The sequence below is a fragment of the Prinia subflava genome, chromosome 8 (assembly GCF_021018805.1).
Source record: "Prinia subflava isolate CZ2003 ecotype Zambia chromosome 8, Cam_Psub_1.2, whole genome shotgun sequence".
Classification (NCBI taxonomy): Eukaryota; Metazoa; Chordata; class Aves; order Passeriformes; family Cisticolidae; genus Prinia; species Prinia subflava.
Genome location: NC_086254.1, coordinates 1,150,540 through 1,170,626, shown reverse-complemented (window position 1 = coordinate 1,170,626; position 20,087 = coordinate 1,150,540). Strand labels below are relative to the sequence as shown.

At 54.1% G+C, this 20,087-nt stretch overlaps 1 protein-coding gene across 5 annotated transcripts in view; it reads right to left on the bottom strand.

Annotated features, from left to right (window-relative positions):
* Positions 1–20,087, bottom strand: part of CALN1 (calneuron 1) — a 140,097-nt gene that overhangs the window by 45,265 nt on the left and 74,745 nt on the right. For all 5 annotated transcript variants that reach the window (XM_063402365.1, XM_063402369.1, XM_063402366.1 and 2 more), the window contains 2 exons: positions 17,948–18,091; positions 3,243–3,355 (listed from right to left, as the gene is read on the bottom strand). In XM_063402365.1, coding sequence (XP_063258435.1) covers positions 3,243–3,355; positions 17,948–18,091 — 257 coding nt within the window. The remainder of the gene's footprint in view (positions 1–3,242; positions 3,356–17,947; positions 18,092–20,087) is intronic.

The following is a 20,087-nucleotide window of genomic DNA, read 5'->3' as shown; positions in this document are numbered from 1 at the left end:
ATCCTGTCTGAAATTGCCAGCAACCTCCATGTGCACACAGCAAAGGGAAAACAGGGAATTCATCAGGCAATGCTTTGGCTCTCAGCTGGTCACAGTACAAAGTGTTGACTTCCCCAAGTCACCTCATCAGTGCTGTGGGCACAGAATTTCTCCTGTACCCAATGCAGATGCAGCCCCATTGTTTAACAATCCCACTTGTCCTGACTTCCCAAAGCATCTCAGCCACCCCAGAGAGGTCCATTTCATAAAAAGCTGTAATTCAGGGCTGTTATTCCCTCTGGCCCTGCTGCTGAGCCACAGGGCCTGGGGCTCCTCCCCATTCCATCCTGAAGGAAGTGTTCAGCCCTGGAGCCTGAAGGTCTTTGCCCTTAGAAATGGCAAAGATATCCCAGCTTGGCAAAGATACCCCAGCATGGGGAGGGCTGGAGGGAGCTGCTTGGATGGGAGAGGGGAAGGCACTTTCTGGATGCCCACATGGTTTCTCTCTCCTGTGGGACTGGTTTAAGGGGATTTGGGGTGAGGTTTCATGGTGGCACTGCCCAGTCAGGTGTCCCTTCTGTCCCATCCTTGGTCCCCAGCACTGGGCACAGCCTTGTGGGCACCATTCCCTCCATAAGGTCCTTGCTTGGGAATGGCTGCAGGGCTGGAGGGCTCTGTCAGCAGCCCAGGCTCTGCCCCTGCCATTCACTGCAGAAAATGTGGAACTTGCACTTCAGGGGGAAATGGGAAACATGGCCAAGCCCTGATTTTGGGAATCAGGGTTCCCAAAAACGCCTGGTTTCCCATCAGGAATTGTAGATTTGGGGACAGTCATGAGATATCTCTGGAGTCTGGGCAGCTCTTGAAGCACAGGGTTTATTGCATAGGATTGTGAGTACAAGAGCTCTGCTTAAAGCCACGCCTGGAAGCGTGCCCAAGACAGAGCAAGAGAGAGAGAGAGTAGGAGAAAGATGAAGAAGATGATGATGCCTAAGTTCTTGTTACATTACATCATATCTCTTTTTGTCTTGAATCTGCTAATTTACAATCATCCAACCAGTAAAAGACACAACTCCTATAGAATCTACATACAGCCTATTAGAAGTACTACATTACCATACCATGTTACATTTTAAACTCTAAAAGCTAGTTTCTAGACCCCTTTCTTCTTCCCTGCCACATCGGCAGGGTCTCCCCAACCTTTGGACCCTTGGCATCCCTTTATTTGCCAAGGGTATTGTTCAATCAAGAGGGATTCTCCTTCAGCCAGCTAAACCATTGTTTTCTGGTTGTTCAGTAACTAACGGCTTGGCATCTTACATCTCAAAGTTCACCTTCATTTCTATTCTGATTACAGGTTTCAGGTTCTTAAAATCTTTTGCTAAGCAATCATATTTATAAGGCTTTCCTATTTCAACCTTCCCAACAAGGAATCCCACTGGAGATGATGCAGAGGCAAAAATGCTCAGGAATGAGGTGCCTGATGGCCCTGCAGATGGATTGGGCAAAGCCAGGGAGCAATGGGCAAAGGGAACTGTTCCCTGAATGACACTTCCATGATTTTTTCCTTGCTTTTTCTTTGGGAAATAGCTGCAAAGACATTGTACTTCAACCGCAGAGCAAAAGCAACTGGAGCTCTTCAAGGGCTCATAAATGCAGGGAAGTGCTGAGTAAAGAGGTGGTAAAGCCCATAACTGTTGCTTTCCAAGGCCATGGAGCATTTGTGGAATTCACTCAGAGCTTTGCTGCCTGAAGGAGCCCCCAGGGCTGTCCCTGCCCACCCAGAGCTCTCACCTGGATCCTCTGCTCCCTTTTCCCTGTCCCACCACAGCCAGGGAGGCCCCAGGGCCATGTCCCTGTGGAAGGTGATCCCAGGAACCCTGCTGCTCTAAATCCAGGCACAGTCCCATCTCCCCGGCCTCATTCCAGGCATTTGCAGTGCTGGGAGGGTCACTAAAAGCAGTGGGTTAAACTGTGAGTGGAATTTTCAGGAAGGCTCCAGACTTCTCTGCTCCCCATCCAAGAGCTCAGCTCTCAAACTTGACTTTCTTACCAGAGTTTTTGCTTCTTGAGCAGCTTCTAGGGGGCTGGAATTTTGGAAGGCACCAATGGCTTAGTGGAATGGAGCTCCCTCCCCTCCCTCCCAGGCTGGGATGAGGCTCCCAAGGAGCAGTGGGGCAATAAAAAAATCCCTGGCTCCCAGTCCTGGCCCTCCTGGTGCCATTTACTCCCCCCAGGTGGATCACAAATCGTGGGGCCTTCACCAGCACCAATCTCCTGCTTTGACAACCAAATCCTGGAATCCAGAGCAGGATTTTCAGGGTTATACCTGTCCCATGCCAGGAGGCCAGGAACAAGTTTTTAAAAGCCTTTAAAATACTCCTCCAAAGCTCCACCCAATTCAGTCTGGATGGGGCTGCAGGGCTGTAAAAGAAGGCAGAAATTCTCATATCCAGGTTTGGCTTTTTTGCCTCATTAAACTTGGGAACAGCCAAAGTTTCTTCACAGGCAAAGGTTGTGGGATGGTCAGTGAAAGGAGCTGGACTCCCACAGGAAGCCACACATTTGATCCATTGGCAGCAAACATGCAGCTCTGTGTTTTGGGGATTTTTGATCCCCAAATTGCCTGGATTGCTTTTCCTGAAGCTCCAAGGCTGTTTAAAATCTCACTGCAGGGCAGGCAAAAAGCAGCTCCCAGGGCTGGATCTGTCTCCTTCCAGTGCCTGAGCCCAGCAGGGCCAAACAACACCTGGGGCAAAACTTTCTCTGGCACAATACAGGTTTATCCTGAGCTCATCCCTGAACTCAGCAGACATCCCAGTGAGGCCTGAGCTGCCCAGCACATTCCCTCTGTGCAGAACAGCCCCTGCCACAGCCAAGGGACACTGAACAAGGACACACCTCTGGGAGCAGCCAGATGGTTTCAAGGTTCCCAACTCAAAAAATCCCTGGAGAAAAATGCTTTTCTCTTCCAAAAGTGAAATCCAGACTCCCAAAAGTGTGGCACGAGTCTTGGGGTGTTTTGCAGTGCCCAGCTGCATTCACCCACAGGAACACAGGGCTTGGCTGGACACAATTCCCTCCACCAGCGTGGGATGTTCTCCCACAACCCCCAGCAGGATGGACCTCCACACCCTTTCCACAATCATTCCCCCTCGGTAAAACATCCTGTGCTCCTGAATAAACCCACTCTGGAAGCTGCTGAGAGCTGGCTCAGCAGCTGGCTAATTGCTGAGGTTGCAATTAAGGCAATGCTCACTTACCTGCCAGAATATGCTGTCTATTGTGTTCCCCAGGAAACCGTCCCTGCCCTCCGACGACACCAGCTTAGGTCCCAGAATGGTCATGAATTCATCAAAATCCACCTGCCCGTCCCCTGGAATGAGAGGAAAAGATCAGAGACTCAGAAATCAGAGACAAGGTTGGGTTGGAAGGGACTTTTAGAGGCCATACAGTGCAACACCCTGATGTGAACTGGGAAATTTCCCACTGTCCCAGGCTGCTCCAAGCCCCTTCCAGCCTGGCCTTGGGCACTGTCAGAGATCCAGGGGCAGCAACAGCTGCTCTGGACATTCTGTGCCAGGGCCTCCCCACCCTCATTATTATCAATTAATTACCCCAGAGAGCCCAATGTGCCCCTCTGGACCTTCTGCACATCAGGGACCCCCATGCCCTGGGGAACTTCCCCAGCAACCTCCCAGCACCCAAATCCTTTGCTGTGCCAGGGAATGGCCCCTGTTGTGTGCCAGCTGCCCCCAAGGACAGAATCAGGCCGTGCAGTGAGGGGAACAGGTCATTCCCCAGGCCCAGGGAGTCCAGAGGCACTTCCCAAAAAGCCATTTTGCCAGGGGGACAGGAGCCAGCAGCACAGCCAGGGCTTTCCCTCTCGGGTTCTGCTCAAGTTTTACAGGGCCAGCCCCGGGCTCCAGAGGGAGGCAGGGCAGGCAGGGCAGGGGCCGGGCTACTGCAGATCCAGCAGGAATTTCAGCCCAGCTTCCCAGCAGCAGCCGTGTGTGTGCCCGGCATGCAGAGCAGGCAGTGCGGGCACAGCCCCAGTGCCACCAGCAAGGACAGGTGACAGCTCCTGGCACTGATGAGCCGAGCTGGTGCAGTGCTGAGTGTGGCTCCTGCTCTGAACGAGGCACGGGGCTCTTTGGAGGGAGTTTTGTATCAAATGTCACTTTTCCCTCCAGAAAAAAAAAAAGGGATATTCATGCCTGCTGAAGGATCTTAAAAATCCCTGTCTGTCTGAGCAGTTCAAAGCCAAGATCTCCTGAGAATGCTTAACCTAATCTTGTGGAAAATCTCCTTCATTGATCAGGCCACAGACATCTCCTCCTCCACGCTATTGAGCTGATAAGGGTGGCCAAATCAGACCTGCTTCCAGACAGGGATCAGAATCAGCACCTGCAGGACTTGGGGTTGTGTTTTACTCGGTTCAGCTGGGAGTGACCGCACCCAGCCCTCCCCGGAGCTGCTGCTGTGAAGTTCCCAGGTGTGAGAAGTGTCTCAGACCGTGAGACTCCGGCAGATCAATGCCAGGGCCGCGGCTGAAACGCGGTGCCCGCGGCAGCCTCAGCAGCACCGTGTGCCAGGCGTGCCACGGGCGGCACCGCCGCCGCTATCGGTGCTTCTTATCGCACCTGTGCTTCTTATCACAGCCCGTGGGCGCCATCCGGGCAGGTGCGCGGCCGATCGCCATCTCCTGTGTCCTTTCCTCCGCACAAACGCCGAGGGAAAATCAGCACAGCCCGGGCACAAAATCAGCACAGCCCCAGCTCAAAATCAGCACAGCCCGGGCACAAAATCAGCACAGCCCCAGCTCAAAATCAGCACAGCCCCAACACAAAATCAGCACAGCCCCAACACAAAATCAGCACAGCCCCAACACAAAATCAGCACAGCCCCAGCTCAAAATCAGCACAGCCCCAACACAAAATCAGCAGAGCCCGAGCTCAAAATCAGCACAGCCCGAGCACTCACTCCCCGGGCCGAAATGCGATCTCCGGGCACCAGGAGATGTGGGATTTCTGGGAGGGAATATCCTGGGGTGAGGCTGTGACCGGGAACCCCGCAGGGCTCCTGTAGAACGCACCCGGACCCCGTCCCGCCGCTAAAGCCGCTCCCAGCCCCGGGGCTCTGCAGGACCGAGCTCATTTCTGGAACACCTTGTTGAGGTAAGGGTGGGCACCCCAGCCCTCGGAGAGCCATTCTCTAACAGTTATGGGCTGTGGAAAGCGCGTTCCCCTGCTGCCCATGGCAGCGCCAGCGGGGCCACCCCGGGGGTGGCTCGGTCCCGGCTCGCCCGGGAAGGCAACGCAAGGTGACAGCGGCCCCGGGTGATTTACAGCGACAGCGGCGAACCCCTGCGCTGGGATGCAAATCGGGATGCTTTGGGATGCTAATTTCTTTAAATTAGCCAGATTAGCAAGGAAACAATTTGCATTTTGAAGAGATGCTGGTACCTGCCCCGGCATACATTTGGCCTGTGGCTGTGTGACCCCGGGCACGGAGTTAGTTCGGGTTCTCTCCAATGTCACTCCTCCCGCAGAGGACAGGAAGGACTCGGTCCCACACGTGATTCCAGAGAAGAGGGAGCCGGGACTGCTGGGCTCTGACTTTGTACAAGACTCCGGGCAGCCCCTTGCTCGTGACTTCCCTGTGCCTCTGCCAGGGATCATCACTAACTTCACAGGCTTTAATTACCAGCTTAATGAGAGCGTTTTCCACAACCTCCGAAGAAAGATGCCATTGAAAAATGCATTATCCCCTTATTGACTGCTTTTTCAATTAAAACTCTTAACTAGCGAGGCAACTAGACCCCACTTTTGCGTGGTAGAAATATCCCTTTAACATTCATGGGGAGCTGCAGAAAACAAACCTTCCCTGCCATCAGCACCTCAGGAGACTGCAGCATCATTTCATCAACAGAGAGAAATCACGGTGTGGGAAATATGGTTATTTAATTCATGTTTTATAAATAATTATAGATTGGGAACTGTGATATATATTGTATGAATTTCTGTAAAGCACCTCCCTGATCTTCCGGGTTCCAAAAATGGAAGGTGAGAACGACTTGCCCCTGCCTACGTGCAGCTCAACTCATTGGGACTCGCAACAGGTCAAACGCTACGTGCCAGCAAAGACGTGCCAGCGAGGACTTACACCAGTCATCACACACCTCTACGACAGTTACTCAAAGCAAAGACTAACTCTGGACATTAGCATTTGAATGTGCCCGGGGACCCTTTCGGGAATTAATGTAAATAAAGTTAATGGTCGATGATTAGAGAAACAATGGGAGGAAAGTTGCCGAGAGAGAAACTAAGTGTATTTAAGTTGGGTCTTTAGGTGGGCAAGTTTGTGAACCCAGCTAGAGACAAGGCTGCCAGGTCCTGTGTCTCTGGGGTCACCCTTGGCTCTACTTTTCCCGGGAGAACTTCGGTCAAGTAAGTTTGCTGTTCGTGGGGTTCGTATTGTTTTGTTTTTATTGTTTGAAATTGTTATAATTTGATTCTAAATTTTGTGATTTGGATGTTAATAAACCAAACTATTGAATTTGGCAATAAATTTGTCCTGGCGTTTATAACAACGGGTTTGTCTGAAAATTCCTTTTGACAGCCACGAGAGAAATGTTATAAAAACCAGCAGCAAAGCCTGCACGGGGCTGCTCTGCGCAGCCAGGGCATCACCAAAGCCCAGTTTTCACATCCCATCCTGGGAGCACAGACTGGAATTTGGGTTTGGCACAGGCAAGAGCCGCCCTCCTCATCCTCCTGCTCCTCCCCAGCAGCGCTGGGAGCTGCTGGGGATGCACTCCCTGAGCATCTGCTCGGATCGAGCCCTGGAATCACATCCAGCCCGCCCATCCCTGTGCTGCAGAGGTGCTGCTCTCCCCAGGGATTCTGAGCCGTGTGGGGATTATCCACGAATTAACTCAGAGTTGGTTTAAGGAAAGGGAGAAAGGAGGAGAAGGCCGGGCGGGAGCTCCTGTGCTGTCTGTCCTCCCTCACCATCCTTGCTCCTCTCCAGGGGCCATCCTGCAATCCTGATCCCAGCAGGGCTCACAGGACCCCAGTGCCCCTGTGAGATGAGGGCTGGTCACACCCTCTCCTCCTGTGCCTGCAGGCTCCCACTGAGGGCTGAGCAGAGCTCATCCCTGGGAATGGGTATCCAGAGGGGCTCCAGCCGGGTGGAGCGGGGTGTGCTCCCTGCCCCCAGACAGCTCCCTCCTCTCCCTGCTCCCACAAATGCAGATTTATAAACCCAGCTTTGAGGTCCCTGACTGAGGAGGAGAAATGGCTCCATGGGCACCGGGCAGCCGTGGGTTAATGGCTGCACCTGAGCATTGCAGAGCTCTTTTCCAGCTTCATGAGTCCATGATTCCAAGGCACTCACACATTCCCAGAGCTCATTTACAAACTGGGAGGGTAGGGAAGCCTAGGGCCACGGTAGGGTGGGGTCTGCTGGGCCAGGGAAACCTTGGGAATGGTGGTGAGGGGCTGCTGGGCCAGGGAAACCTTGGGAATGGTGGTGAGGGGCTGCTGGGCCAGGGCAGCCTGGCAGGTGGCAGAGGGGGTGAGGATAGAGGGGTTCCAGGCAGGATTCCTGAGTTCCACTCATCAGCCAAGGGATAGGTGGGTGTGTGGGTGATCTTAGCAGAACAGTAGAGCTGAGCTTAAGCGCTGGTTTAAACCCACCTAAAGCACTCCTTGATTTACTCCCAGCAGTGCCCTCACATTTCTCTCCCAACTAAAGCTCTGGTTAATCCTGGCATTAATGTCACCGAGTCACCCGGGGGCACCGACGCTGGTGGCTGAGCCTCATGACTCAAGCAATGACTCAGAGCCTCTCTGGCCACCCCAGCAGAGACAAATCAGAGCAGCTCATCATCCCCAGGCCCTCAGCCGGGTGAGAAGAGCTTCCAGGTGCCCACAGAGGTTTGCTCCCTGCAGGACTCCCAGTCCTGGCAGAGCCCAAGGAACTGTGACAATGAGAAGGAATGGCAGTGGTGGGAGCCTGGCTCGTTGTCCCATCATGGGAAGAGGATGCTGAAGGCATCAAGCAACATCTCTAGGCTCTCTGGGAGCCTTTCCAGTGCCACAGACCCCGTGTGGCCAGCAGAGACTTGCCAAAGCTCCCCCTCACTGCTCGTTTGTGTGGTGCAGAGAGACCTTGGGGATAATTCCAGCTTGAGGAGCCCCAGCATCAACATTTGCCATGTGTGAGCTCAGTTTGGCTGCCCCCAGAGCTTCAGCAGGGAATCCTGACACACTTAGGCCTAGTGTGGGGATGGCTGGGTTGGAACTGAATCATCTTTAAGGTCCCTTCCACCCCAAACTGTTCCGTGGCTCTTTGATTCCAAGTGCACCAAAGCTGATGGAGCAGCAGCAAAGAGCAGCGTGGAGCTGGGAATCCAAGAGTTTCCAGACCTTGCAGCCCAGGGAGATTTGTTTTGGACCTGACTGACTCAAGGAAGGGGTGTCTGCACCTCTGCAAAATGTCCATGGGGCCTCCTAAATAAATCTGTGAGATCACAGAACCATGGAATCGTTGAGCTTGGAACTGACCTCCAGGATCATCGAGTCCAACCTTCCCTCAGCACTGCCAAGGCCACCACTGATACCTGTCCCCAAGAGCCACATCCACGCAGCTTTTGAACACTTCCAGGGATGCCTGACCATCCCCAGTGAAGAAATGTTCCCAAAATCCACCCTGAGCCTCCCCTGGCCCAGCCTGAGGCCGTTCCCCCTGCTCCTGTCCCTGTTCCTGGGAGCAGAGCCCGACCCCCCTGGCTGTCCCCTCCTGTCAGGAGTTGTGCAGAGCAGAAGGGGCATAGAAAACAGAAAAGCATTGATGACTGAACATCTGGAGGGGACTGGAAAAGCACCATTGCTCTCCAGGGAGCAGACTTTGGGTTGGACACATCTCAGGGAGATGAGAGAACCTCCAGCCCTTTGGAGAGGGGATTTACTCTCCTAAGCTTCCCTTCAACACCAGTTCTCCTCCAGGATCTGATCCCACATCCCCAGGACTGAGAGGTTCCATGTGCCATCAGCTGCTCCTGCTGGTCCTGCACTGGTTTATAAGAGCTGGACACAGAAAATTCCCACCCTCTCCATAAGTCTGAGCTCCAGACAAAGGATTTCATCTTCCCTCAGCCCTTCACTATGGGGGCAGGGCAAGTTGGATCTGCTGGAGGATGTGCAGCAGGAGCCACAGAGCTGTGCAGTCACCTTGTCAGGGCACCAGCAGCCCCAAACGCCCCCAGCTGCACCCAAACCACCCCCTGAGCTCCATCCCGCCTTCCCCTGGTCCCGATCCCACAGCATCCACCCTCAGGAGTCTGCCCAGGTTGGAAATGCCAGGCAGGGAGAGCAGGGCTCCAAATCCCTCATCCCAGGTAGCTCCTAGGAGCTCCTGCCTGAGCTCCCGTGCTTTGAGGGAACAAGGGAGGAGCAGGGGGGAACCCATCTCGCCCCATTCCCATGGGACAGCCCTACCCTCGGACCTCAGGAGAGAACCCTTTCTCTCCAAGAGTCTCCTGTCAGAGCTGCTCCCTTGGAGGGTGGAATTAAACCTTCATTGGGCTGGAGAAAGGCAGAGCTGGAGAGGGAAAGTGGAGGGGGAAAACATGCCTGGAAATGAGAGGGGGAAAGGGAAGATGAGAGAGGGAAAAAGGAAAATGAGAGGGCGGAAAAGGGAGATGAGAGGGAGGAAAAGGGAAATGAGAGGGGGGAAAAAGAAAATGAGAGGGGGGGAAAAGGAAAATGAGAGGGGGGGAAAGGAAAATGAGAGGGAGGGAAAGGAAAATGAGAGGGGGGGAAAGGAAAATGAGAGGGGGGAAATGGGAAATGAGAGGAGGGGAAAGGGAAATGAGGGGGGGAAGCATTCCTGGATTGCATCACCTCTACCCCGGTGCAGAACGGACTTGGCCCGGGTTTTCAGAGCCTCGTGCATCAGACTGGCTGGATAATGCGCGCTGACTGATCCCTAACCGAGCCTTTTCCCGGGCCATTCCCAGGACAGTCGCGTCCCGGGGATGTGCGGCACCCGCGCCGCTCCTGCCGAGCGTGACCTCCAGCCGGCAGCGAGGTGAGATATTTAAAGTTAATGAGGCGGGTGTGCAGCTCGGGGCCCGCAGCACACAGCTCCTGGTTATTTTTACTCTCCAGCAGCTCCCTGCAGTGCCCTGCCAGGCCGGGCCGTGTCATTGCCGTGCCCGGGCAGCGCTGGCGTGGTCTGGGCGGGCACAGGATGAGCCTCATCCCAGGGAGCAGCTCCAGCCACAGGAGGTTTCCCAGACGAGGCTTTCGGATTCAAACTGGGGGGTTAGAACTGCTCAGCAGCCCGACCCCTTGCCCAGCACGAGGCAGCGAATTTCTCTCTAATTACAGCCTCAGTCCAGAGCTACAATGGGAAGAGGGGAAGCCTGGCACAAAACGTTGGCCTTGGAAAACAGTTTTAATTAGAGATGGCTCCAGTGACGTCTGAGAGGAGAGAGACAACTGTCCTCCCTCCCCACCCAGCACAGGAAGGACGTGGATCCATAGAAATGAACCCAGGGGAGAGCACGGAGCTGCTCCAGGGCTGGGCCAGGCTGGCAGAGCTGGGGGTGCTCACCTGGAGAGGAGAAGCTCCAGGGAGAGCTCAGAGCCCCTGCAGGGCCTAAAGGGGTTCCAAGAGAGCTGGAGAGGGACTGGGGACAAGGGATGGAGGGACAGGACACAGGGAATGGCTTCCACTGCCAGAGGGCAGGGATGGATGGGACATGGGAAAGGAATTGTTCCCTGTGAGGGTGAGGAGGGGCTGGGATGAAATTCCCAGAGCAGCTGTGGCTGCCCCTGGATCCCTGGCAGTGCCCAAGGCCAGGTTGGACACTGGGGCTTGAAGCAGCCTGGGGCAGTGGAAAGTGTCCCTGCCCATGGAATGAGAGGAGCTCTAGGATCCCTTCCCACCCAAACCATTCTGGGGTTCCATGAAAAGCTTCACTGGATCTGAGGAAAGGATCAAACATCTCCACTGGAGCCCCCCAGTCCCTTATGTCCCTCAGCTCCTTCAGTTTTCAGAGCAGTTGTGTGGATCTGGCTGCTCTGGTTCCATGACAACCACACAGAAAAGATCCATGGATTGTTCAGACACATCCCTGGAGGAAGGGATTTCTGTGGGGCTGGAAGGCTCCAGCAGAGCCCATGAGGGTGGAGCAGGGCGTCTGTCCATCCCACACTGAGCAGAGGAGCTGGAGAGTTCCTCACCCTGGCACACCTTGGCTTGTCTTGCAGGAGGAGGGAACAGCTCCACAGAGCTGGTTTGCTCCCCATTAAAGATAAATCTGTGAACTCCCAGTGTCTGACCAGGAGACAGGCACTGAGGAGGACAAGGAATCTGCTGGGACCTGTCCCTGCTCCAGCACAAGCACTCAAACAAGGGGGAAAGGTCCAAGGAAAACAGGGACTGCAGTAAGAAATAAATGCCCATCGCACACCTGCCAGCTCCCTGCTGTCCCCAGGGAGCTGCAGGGTGCCCAGGGACATCCCTGTCCCCAGATGTCCCCAGGGAGGGCCCTTCAGGGGATGTGCCACCAGCCTGGCCACCCGAGTCCCCAGAGCCCCCAGCTGAAATCCCCTCCCTGGGCACCCAAACCCATCCTGCAGGTCTGTGCAGACTCTGGTCCCTCCCCAGGGGTGAGCAGCTGATCCCTCTGTCCCATGGGTGAGGAGCAGTGGGATCACCCCCAGACTCCCCAGGACTTCCATCACCTCTGCCCTGGGAATGGCCGGGAGCTCTGGGTGCACTCAGAGCCCTTGGGGAGCACCAGCAGCTGGGCCAGGCAGGGCTCTGGTGCTCCCTGGGGCACACACACCCTGGGAAGCCAAAATGATCCCAGGGTGCTGCGTTTCAGGAAGAAATGGAATTCAGCAGGGATGCAAACAAAGCCCAGGGCACAGGTGCAGCCCAGCCCGCAGCAGGGATGGGTTCCAGGGGGGGACTGCAGTTCAGGGCCTCCTTTTGTGCTGTCCCTTCAGCAGGGCTGCGCCTCAGCAAAGGCAGGGTTGGATCTTATTTGGTATAATTTGACATAATTTGGTGTAATTTGATGAACCTCTTGCTGCTCCTGAGCTGCAGATCTGACAGGCTGCTGCAGCAGCTGTAATTACTCCTCGTTTCTGCAGTGAGAACACAGAATGGGATAAAATGCGATAATCCTCATTGTCCAAATGAGAGCAGACATGGAGAGAGTGGCCCCTGTAAATCCAGACAAGTCTCATCAAATCCATCCTGCTGCCCAGAGTCACAGCTCAGCAACACATTTTAAAGGACAGCCAGGCTGGAGTGTGGCTGGATCATTTCTCACACTGAAAAATCACTTTAAGATCAAAAGACAAACCCAAAAATCCATCCTAGCCGATCTGCCCATCCTTGGAAGTGTCCAAGGCCAGGCTGGATGGGGCTTGGGGGAACCTGGGATAGTGGAAGGTCCTTGCCCTTGGCAGGGGTTGGAGTGAGATGATTTTTAAGATTATTTCCAATCCAGACCTGGGATTCTGGGATTCTCTGACTCCTATGAACTCTGATTTTAACCCAGAAATAGTTCCTGGTCCCCCTCCAGCAGCCTGGGCTGTTTATACTGAAACACATTTTCTATTGAGATATAAAATGAAATATTTTATCCAGCTCTTTTCATGCTGAAACACAAGGAAGCATCCACAGCCATAAAAAACCTCAGGAAAACCCAAAGAAGAAAAATGGGAGAGTCAAAAGAAGGAGAGAAAATGTTTCCAGCTTGGAATGTCACCATTGTCTCATGCAGGGTAGCTCAAGCTGAGCTTGTGGACAGAAGGCAACATTTCACTGATCAAAGGTTGGACAGGATGACCTTGGAAGTCTTTTGCAACCTTAATGATCCTGGGATATGTCCAGCCTTAATGATCCTGTGATCTTGGGATTTCTCCATGCCTAAGAACAAGAAATTTGCCATCTGCCTGCCCCAGGGGCAAGCTGAACACTTCATCTTTGAAGGGGGGATTTGCTCTGTCTCCAGGTGTCCCAGCCCATGGCCTTGACCATTCCCAGCCCTGGTGTCCCTTCCCTGAGCAGGAGCCAGTGCAGGCAAACCAAAACAATGTCCCTGGGGAAGTCAGGACCTGTAACCTGTGACACCACATGGCACTGGCACTTTCACCCTTTCCAGAGAGAATCTGGGACATTCTGGGATGTGTCACCTGTAGTGGCAAAGTTGGAGAGGTGACATCCTCGGGAGCAATGAAAAACTGGGGGGAATCTCAGTTTGGAGTTCTGGAAGAGTCCTGGAATCCCTGAGGTTGGAAAGACCTCCAAGGTCATCAGGTCCAACCTTGCACCGAGTGGCCCCATGGCCACCAAACCAAGCTGGCCACCAAGTGCCACTTTTGCCTGGATTTGGACATCCAGAACAGCCTAAGGTTCTTCTGGGAACAACCAGGGAATGTTTAGGTTGGATTTTAGAAAATTTCTCCATGGAGAGGCTGGTCAGGCATTGACACTGCCCAGGGCAGGGGTGGAGTCCCCACCCCCGGAGGGGTTTAGAGCCCTGGGGATGTGGCACTTGGGGACATGGGTCACTGGTGGCCTTGGCACTGCTGGGGGTGGTTGGACTCAAAGATGCTAGAGAGATTTTCCAACCCCAATGATTCCATGAGAATTTAAAGTTGAGATTCCCCTATTTTGCATTGCTCCCAAGGATGCCACCATCCCAGAATGTCCCAGAGGTACCAGGCAGGTCCCTGGTGAAACCAGCTCAATTTGTGCTTCATCAAAATACTCCCTATTCTCATCCCAATAAATAATTTGACATTCAGGGGTGGATTTTCCCCCCTCTTGTGGTAGCCTGGAGTTATTTTTCCAGCTGCTCCTCTAATTAGTGCACCAAGTGCTCATTTTATTCCTCAGATAAAAATCCCAACAAAACAATTTGTGACACTTAAGTCACACATTTATCTCTTTTATGGCAAATCCTGCTTAAAGAGGAGGAACCCCAGATAAGGCCACACATTCCATGTGCCATTTCCCAGCATTTTTATCAGCATTGCTGCCAATTGGAAGAATTTACAAATAATTCTTTTTTCCAGTACAGAAATGTATAAAATATTTCCCTTTCCCTGTGCTGGCAGAAAATTCCAGGTCATTCCCCAGACTGCAGAGAGAAGCACAGGCTGCTCTCACAGTTTGTGTCCAAGAAATGCAGAATTGTGGCTGGAAATTAGGGAAATCCACGGGATAAAGGTCAGATTTGATCTCTGGGAGTATTTCCACCAAAATATTGGCTCCCTACAAAGCACAGCCCCCAGAGGGGCCCCCAGGTCCACCAAAAACCTCTGTGGGAACAGTCCCACACCTCCAAACAAAGATTTGGGATAATGGGAATCTCGGAACCCCCAGCCCTCACCTCCCTTCCTAAAAAGAAACATTTTTGCCCAACAAATCCATTTTGTTTCTGTCCTGTTCTGGCACTTCCCATCCCAGCAGTGCCACAACACCTCCTGAAGGTCACAAAAGGAGGGTTCTGAGGATTTGTTAGGATTTCTCTAGACACCTTGGAATATTCCAAGGAGATTCCCATATGATGTATGACTCCCTGTGCCGTTCCCAGTGCCATCCCCTGTGCCCTCCCTGGCTCGGTGGCAGGAGGTGACACCCCGGTGTGAAGTTTCTGTCGGGTCACTTTGTGCTCAGCCCCGCACACGCTGCAGATGCTCCTCTGAGATCCCGTGTCCAGCCTGGCAGTCCTGCTCCCCCCATCCCCATCCCTACAGAAAACAGGGAAAACCAGCCCAGCCCAGCCCAGCCCAGCCGCTGGTTTTTGCAGCCCTCAGTGAAGTTGGCCGTGGCAGATGCAGCCCCTCTGCCACACTGGACTTTGCTGATGAAATCTGGATGTTGGGGCTGCTCGAGCTGGCTCAGGTTAAATCCCAAGCCCTGCCAATTTTCTTACCTCATTTCCAGGCCCTGGCAGCAGTTTTGATGGGAAGAAAGGAATGGATGTCTGGCTGCTCCACCTGCCAGCACATCATAACTCATGGCATGGGCCAGAGACGTGCAGAGGATTTGACCTCCCCCCGTCTCTCCTGACCACTGGAGACTCCTCCCTGAGTGTGACCTTTCATCCATCCATGCAAGCTTCCAACCCGTCCAGTGCCGAGCAAAAACCTGGAAAAACTCAGCAACCTCCCTCAAGAATATATGGGAAGGAGGCCAGGCTGTTCCTGGGAGCACTGGGCACACCCAGCATTCCTGCCCTTTCCCAGTGCAAGCAGGAGCTGTTGTTAGTTCCCACTCCCTAGTTCAAATCCCAGGAAAAGGTGAAGAATCCATTGGAGAGAGAGTAGCCATAATAATATAAATTCAAGCTGTACAGCACTAATTCAATTTGCAGGCAAGGTAAATCTTTCACAGAACATTCCCCTGTTTGCTCAGTGCCTCAGGAATTTCCCATTCCTGGCTATTTTCCAAATCCATGGCCCACCAGACCTTCCCCTGGCCCAGCCTCCCCCCAGCCCCCAAACCCCTGCTCCAACCCTGAACCAGTACAACCAGTTTGGAGCTGGTGGGATGTGGAACAGGAGGATCAGCTCCCATCCCTGCAGAAAGCACACAGAGCTCCCTGGAAAGCCTCAGCAGGAATTTACCACTTCCATCATTCCAGGTTTAACTCCACTCCCCACCTCAGGTCCCTCCACAGCAGCAGTCTGCACAGAACGGTGCCAAAGTCTGCCAGAGTCAGGGAAGGACTGGAGATGAATCAGAGCGGGGAGCCAAGTCCCAGCACTCTTTTTCCAAAAAAGCTCAGGATTTCGGGAAAAGACCCCAGGAATTGGCAGCACACTGAGCCAGGCTTTGCCAAACCTAAGCCCAAGTCCCTCTCTGCCAGGAAAGACAGCAGGGCAAGGGGCAAAGAACATCTTTAGGACAAAACACTTTTAGAAGTGATGGATTCCTTTTCCCCCTTTTTCCTTATGGAATGGATCATTCCACAATGGATCTCCTCTCCCTGCCAGGGTTTCAGCCTTTTCTCCTCTGGACACCCTCAGCAGGGTGACAGCCCTGCCTTGCCCTGGGGACAATTGTCCCGTGCCTTTCCCAGGGACATCGGGAATCCCCATCTCCCCGGGCTCTGCTCTCCAGTCTCCCCAGGGATTCCAGCGTCTCCCTGGCTCTCCTGGATCCCTCCAGCCTCAGAGCTTGCCCTGGCAGGATTTGGGTGTTCCCTCCCTGCCACAGCCCCGGGACAGGGCTGCAGCTGCACCCCAGCTTCCCCACACGCTCCCGGCAGCAGGACGGTCTCCCCTCCTGCCTTGCCAAGGACATTTTAAAGGAATTGCTCGTTGTGCTCAGCTCTGAGGGAGCTCTGCAGCAGCTGAAATTCCTCCCTGGCTCCAGCATCCTGATCCTGCATTTCCCTCTCCCTGCTAATGGGGGTTCTGTTGCTTTTATTCCCTCAGTAATTGTGTGATGAGCTCTCCCAGCAGGACTTGGCTGGGAATGATTCCACCCCTCAAAACTTCTCCTTGCAGAGCAATCAACACCTCATTAGAGCAGCTCCCAGCACAGCAGCCCCGGCCTGCGGAGCCGCCAGGGACTGGGCAGCTCTGCTGGGTGGGAATCCTGGTCCTCTCCCTGGAAGTGTCACCGGCCAGGGGCTGCCCGGGAATGCCGAGGGAAAGGCTCAAAGAGCCTGGCAAAGATTATCTGTGCAGGGTGGGATTTTGGGGGTGTCTGGGCCAGTCCAGGAGCTGCACTGGATGATCCTGGGGGTCCCTTTCAACTCAGGATATTCCATTATGGTGATGGCATCAAAGAAATTGCTCCCATCACCTTCAGCCTGGCTCAGCTTCTGACATCTGACTTCGGTTTTTTGACCTGTGGAATGTCCCTCTCCAGGCTGGGACAGCCCCTCTCTCACTCGTGTGAGGAGACACTCAGCTCCTCCTGAGGGACAGCTCCCATCTCCGCTCTGTGTGACAGGGACAGGACCCAGGGAAGGGCTGGAGCTGTGCCAGGGCAGGGCCAGGCTGGATTTTGGGAAAGGTTCTTCCCCAGAGGGTGCTGGGCACTGCCCAGGCTCCCCAGGGAATGGGCACAGCCTGAGGCTGCCACAGCTCCAGGAGCTCCCAGGGATGCCCAGGGTGAGATTGTTGAGATTTGTGGACTTTGCGAGAGCTGCTCTGTCCTCACCCCACTGTATCCCACAAGGGATGATCCATTCCCCTTCCATGGATTGCCTGATCCCCAGGATTACCCACAGCAGGTTCACATCTCACCTTGCTCTTCCCTTTTGCGAAGTTTCCCAGCTCCCTCTCCACCCTTCCCGTGGTGACCAGGAATTTTTGGATCCGGATCCAAGGGGTGCCAAGCACTGGGAAAGTCCCCATAAATCCCCCAGGAGAGAGCAGATACTGCATGGTGCTCTTTAGGAGTGGAGCTGAAGCCTAGACCCCAGTAAGCTTCTCCTGTGGAAAAGCCACTTGGGGAGGTTCAGGCAGATCAGTCACGCTCACACATCCACACACGCCACGTGGCAGCTCAGCAGGGAAGGCAGGAAGGCCCTTGCACCAGACCAGTTCCAGGCAGGTTTATTTCCACCAGCTGAAGGGGAATCCACAGTCAAAAGGGGTGAACATGTCCCAGCTCAGGCTTAAGTATGAGCTTCAGCAGCCAGTGACCTTGAGACAGGGGGGTGGTACAAAGGGCAGGTAAGGTCAGTGACCTACAGGGAAAACAGGGCCGGTCATTGGGGTCCCACCACCAGTGGAGACACAGGGGAAAGGAGAAACCAAGGGATAGGGGCATTGGGAAGGGGGAGACCAGGGCAAACATCAGAGCACCATTGAGGAGCTCTCTCTCTCAGGCTGGGTGGAGATTTAAAGTCTGCCCTGCCAAGGCCAGACCCTGGGCACTGTGTAAGGGGCTGCAGAGCCCGGCGAGGACTCACCATCCATGTCCAGGCGCTGCATGATGATGGCCAGCTCCACCTCGCTGGGCATGTAGCCCAGGGAGCGCATGGCCATGCCCAGCTCCTGCTTGGAGATGAAGCCATTCCCGTCCCGGTCCAGCACTCGGAAAGCCTCACGGATCTCTGCCGAGGGAAGGGAGAAAGGAGGAGCTGTTATGGTGGGGACTCTGTGGATGCTGAGCACAGAGGCAGAAGCTGTTGCCTTTTCCAACATTAATTATGAATATTTGATCATCCTGGGGCAGGATGATCAGGATATGTTAGTCCACGCCCATAAACCTCCGTGCAGTCCCACAGTTCCTGTGCTCATGGGATATCCCAGGATCAGAGACACAGAACCATTAGGAAGGCTGGAAAAGCCCTCTAAGATTGAGTCCAAGAACTTAACCCAGCACTGCCAAGGCCACCACTGACCCATGTCCCCAGCTGCCACCTCCCCAGGGCTGTTAACCCCTCTAGGGACTCCACCCTGTGCCACCCTTTCAGTGAAGAAATAATTCCCAGCATCTACCCTGAATCTCAGCTGGCACAACTTGAGGCTGTTTCCTCTCATCTTGTTGTTGTCACCCTGGGTGATCTCTGTCTCCAGATCTTTCTCACAGCTTTTCTCTAATTTACAAGGTTTTTACAGCACTAAACAGCCTCAGATCAATAAAAATACTGATGGAACATAAGGAACCACTTCCATCAATCGTCCTCAGCCTGGCTCAGCTCCTGATATCTGACTTGGGTTTGTTTTTTAACTTTTAGCTGCTCCAGCCCATGGCAGCCCCTCTCTACTTGTGTGAGGGGAGACACTGAGGGGCAGCTCTGCTCTCTGCTCTGAGTGGCAGGGACAGGGCCCAGGGAAGGGCTGGAGCTGTTCCAGGGCAGGTTTAGGTTGGATTTTGGAGAAGGGTTCTTCCCCAGAAGGTGCTGGGCACTGCCCAGGCTCCCCAGGGAATGGGCACGGCCCCAATGCTGCCACAGCTCCAGGAGAGTTTGGACACCACTCCAGGGATGCTCAGGGTGGGATTTGGGGTGTCTGTGCAGGGCCAGGGGCTGGACTGATCCTTGGGGGCCCCTTCCCATCAGGATATTCCATGATTCCATAATCCACCACCTCAATGTCTCTGCTCACAGACCTCTCAACTCCCAGCCCCAAACTCCCCAGATCTGCTGCAGTGCCAGAGAAATTTTAACCTTCCAGCAGCTGAGAGCCTGTTTCACTTGAAAGGTGGGAGGTGAGGAGGGGAAAAGGTGCCAATTCCTGAGTTTTGGTGATGCAGTCTTTGCCCCATGCCTGAAGAGGGAATCAGGAGATGCTCCATCATCTCCCTCTGGGAATGGGGATGTAGGGAACACCCCAGGGCCCCTGCAACTGCTCAGATGAGTTTCACCTTCATTTAAAGCATTTCACTGGAGAAGCAGGACGGAAAACTCAACAGGGTGTTTTTAGGAAAAGAAACCCAAACTAATGAAAAACATCTCCATTCTCCATCAGGAATTGGAGGATGGAAAATGTTTGGCCTGCCTGAAGTAGTTCAGGCTTTAAGGAAATATTCCCAGTCTTCCATGGGCTGCCAGAGTCACCCCCCTCCTGTCCCCAGGAGTCAGGGGCCACCAGACCCTGCAGAGGGGCAGCAGGAAACCTTTGGATGTTCCTGGGAGAAAGGCAGGAGCATCTGAGCCCACCAAGGAATGGTTCTGGTAGTCTTTGCTAAGCTTTATTTAAAGCTTTACAATTCAAAATCTGCTTCTAAACCACCTCAGCCAGGCTCAGCCCCTCCCCTGCCCCCACCAGACTGTTCCCGTTTCCATGGGCAGGATCCTGTTCCCGTTTCCATGGGCAGGATCCTGCTCCCATTTCCTTGGGCAGGATCCCGCTCCCGTTTCCATGGGCAGGAACCGCTCCCATTTCCATGGGCAGGATCCTGTTCCCGTTTCCATGGGCAGGATCCTGTTCCCGTTTCCATGGGCAGGATTCTGCTCCCGTTTCCATGGGCAGGATCCCGCTCCCATTTCCATGGGCAGGAACCGCTCCCGTTTCCATGGGCAGGAACCGCTCCCGTTTCCATGGGCAGGAACCGCTCCCGTTTCCATGGGCAGGAACCGCTCCCGTTTCCATGGGCAGGAACTG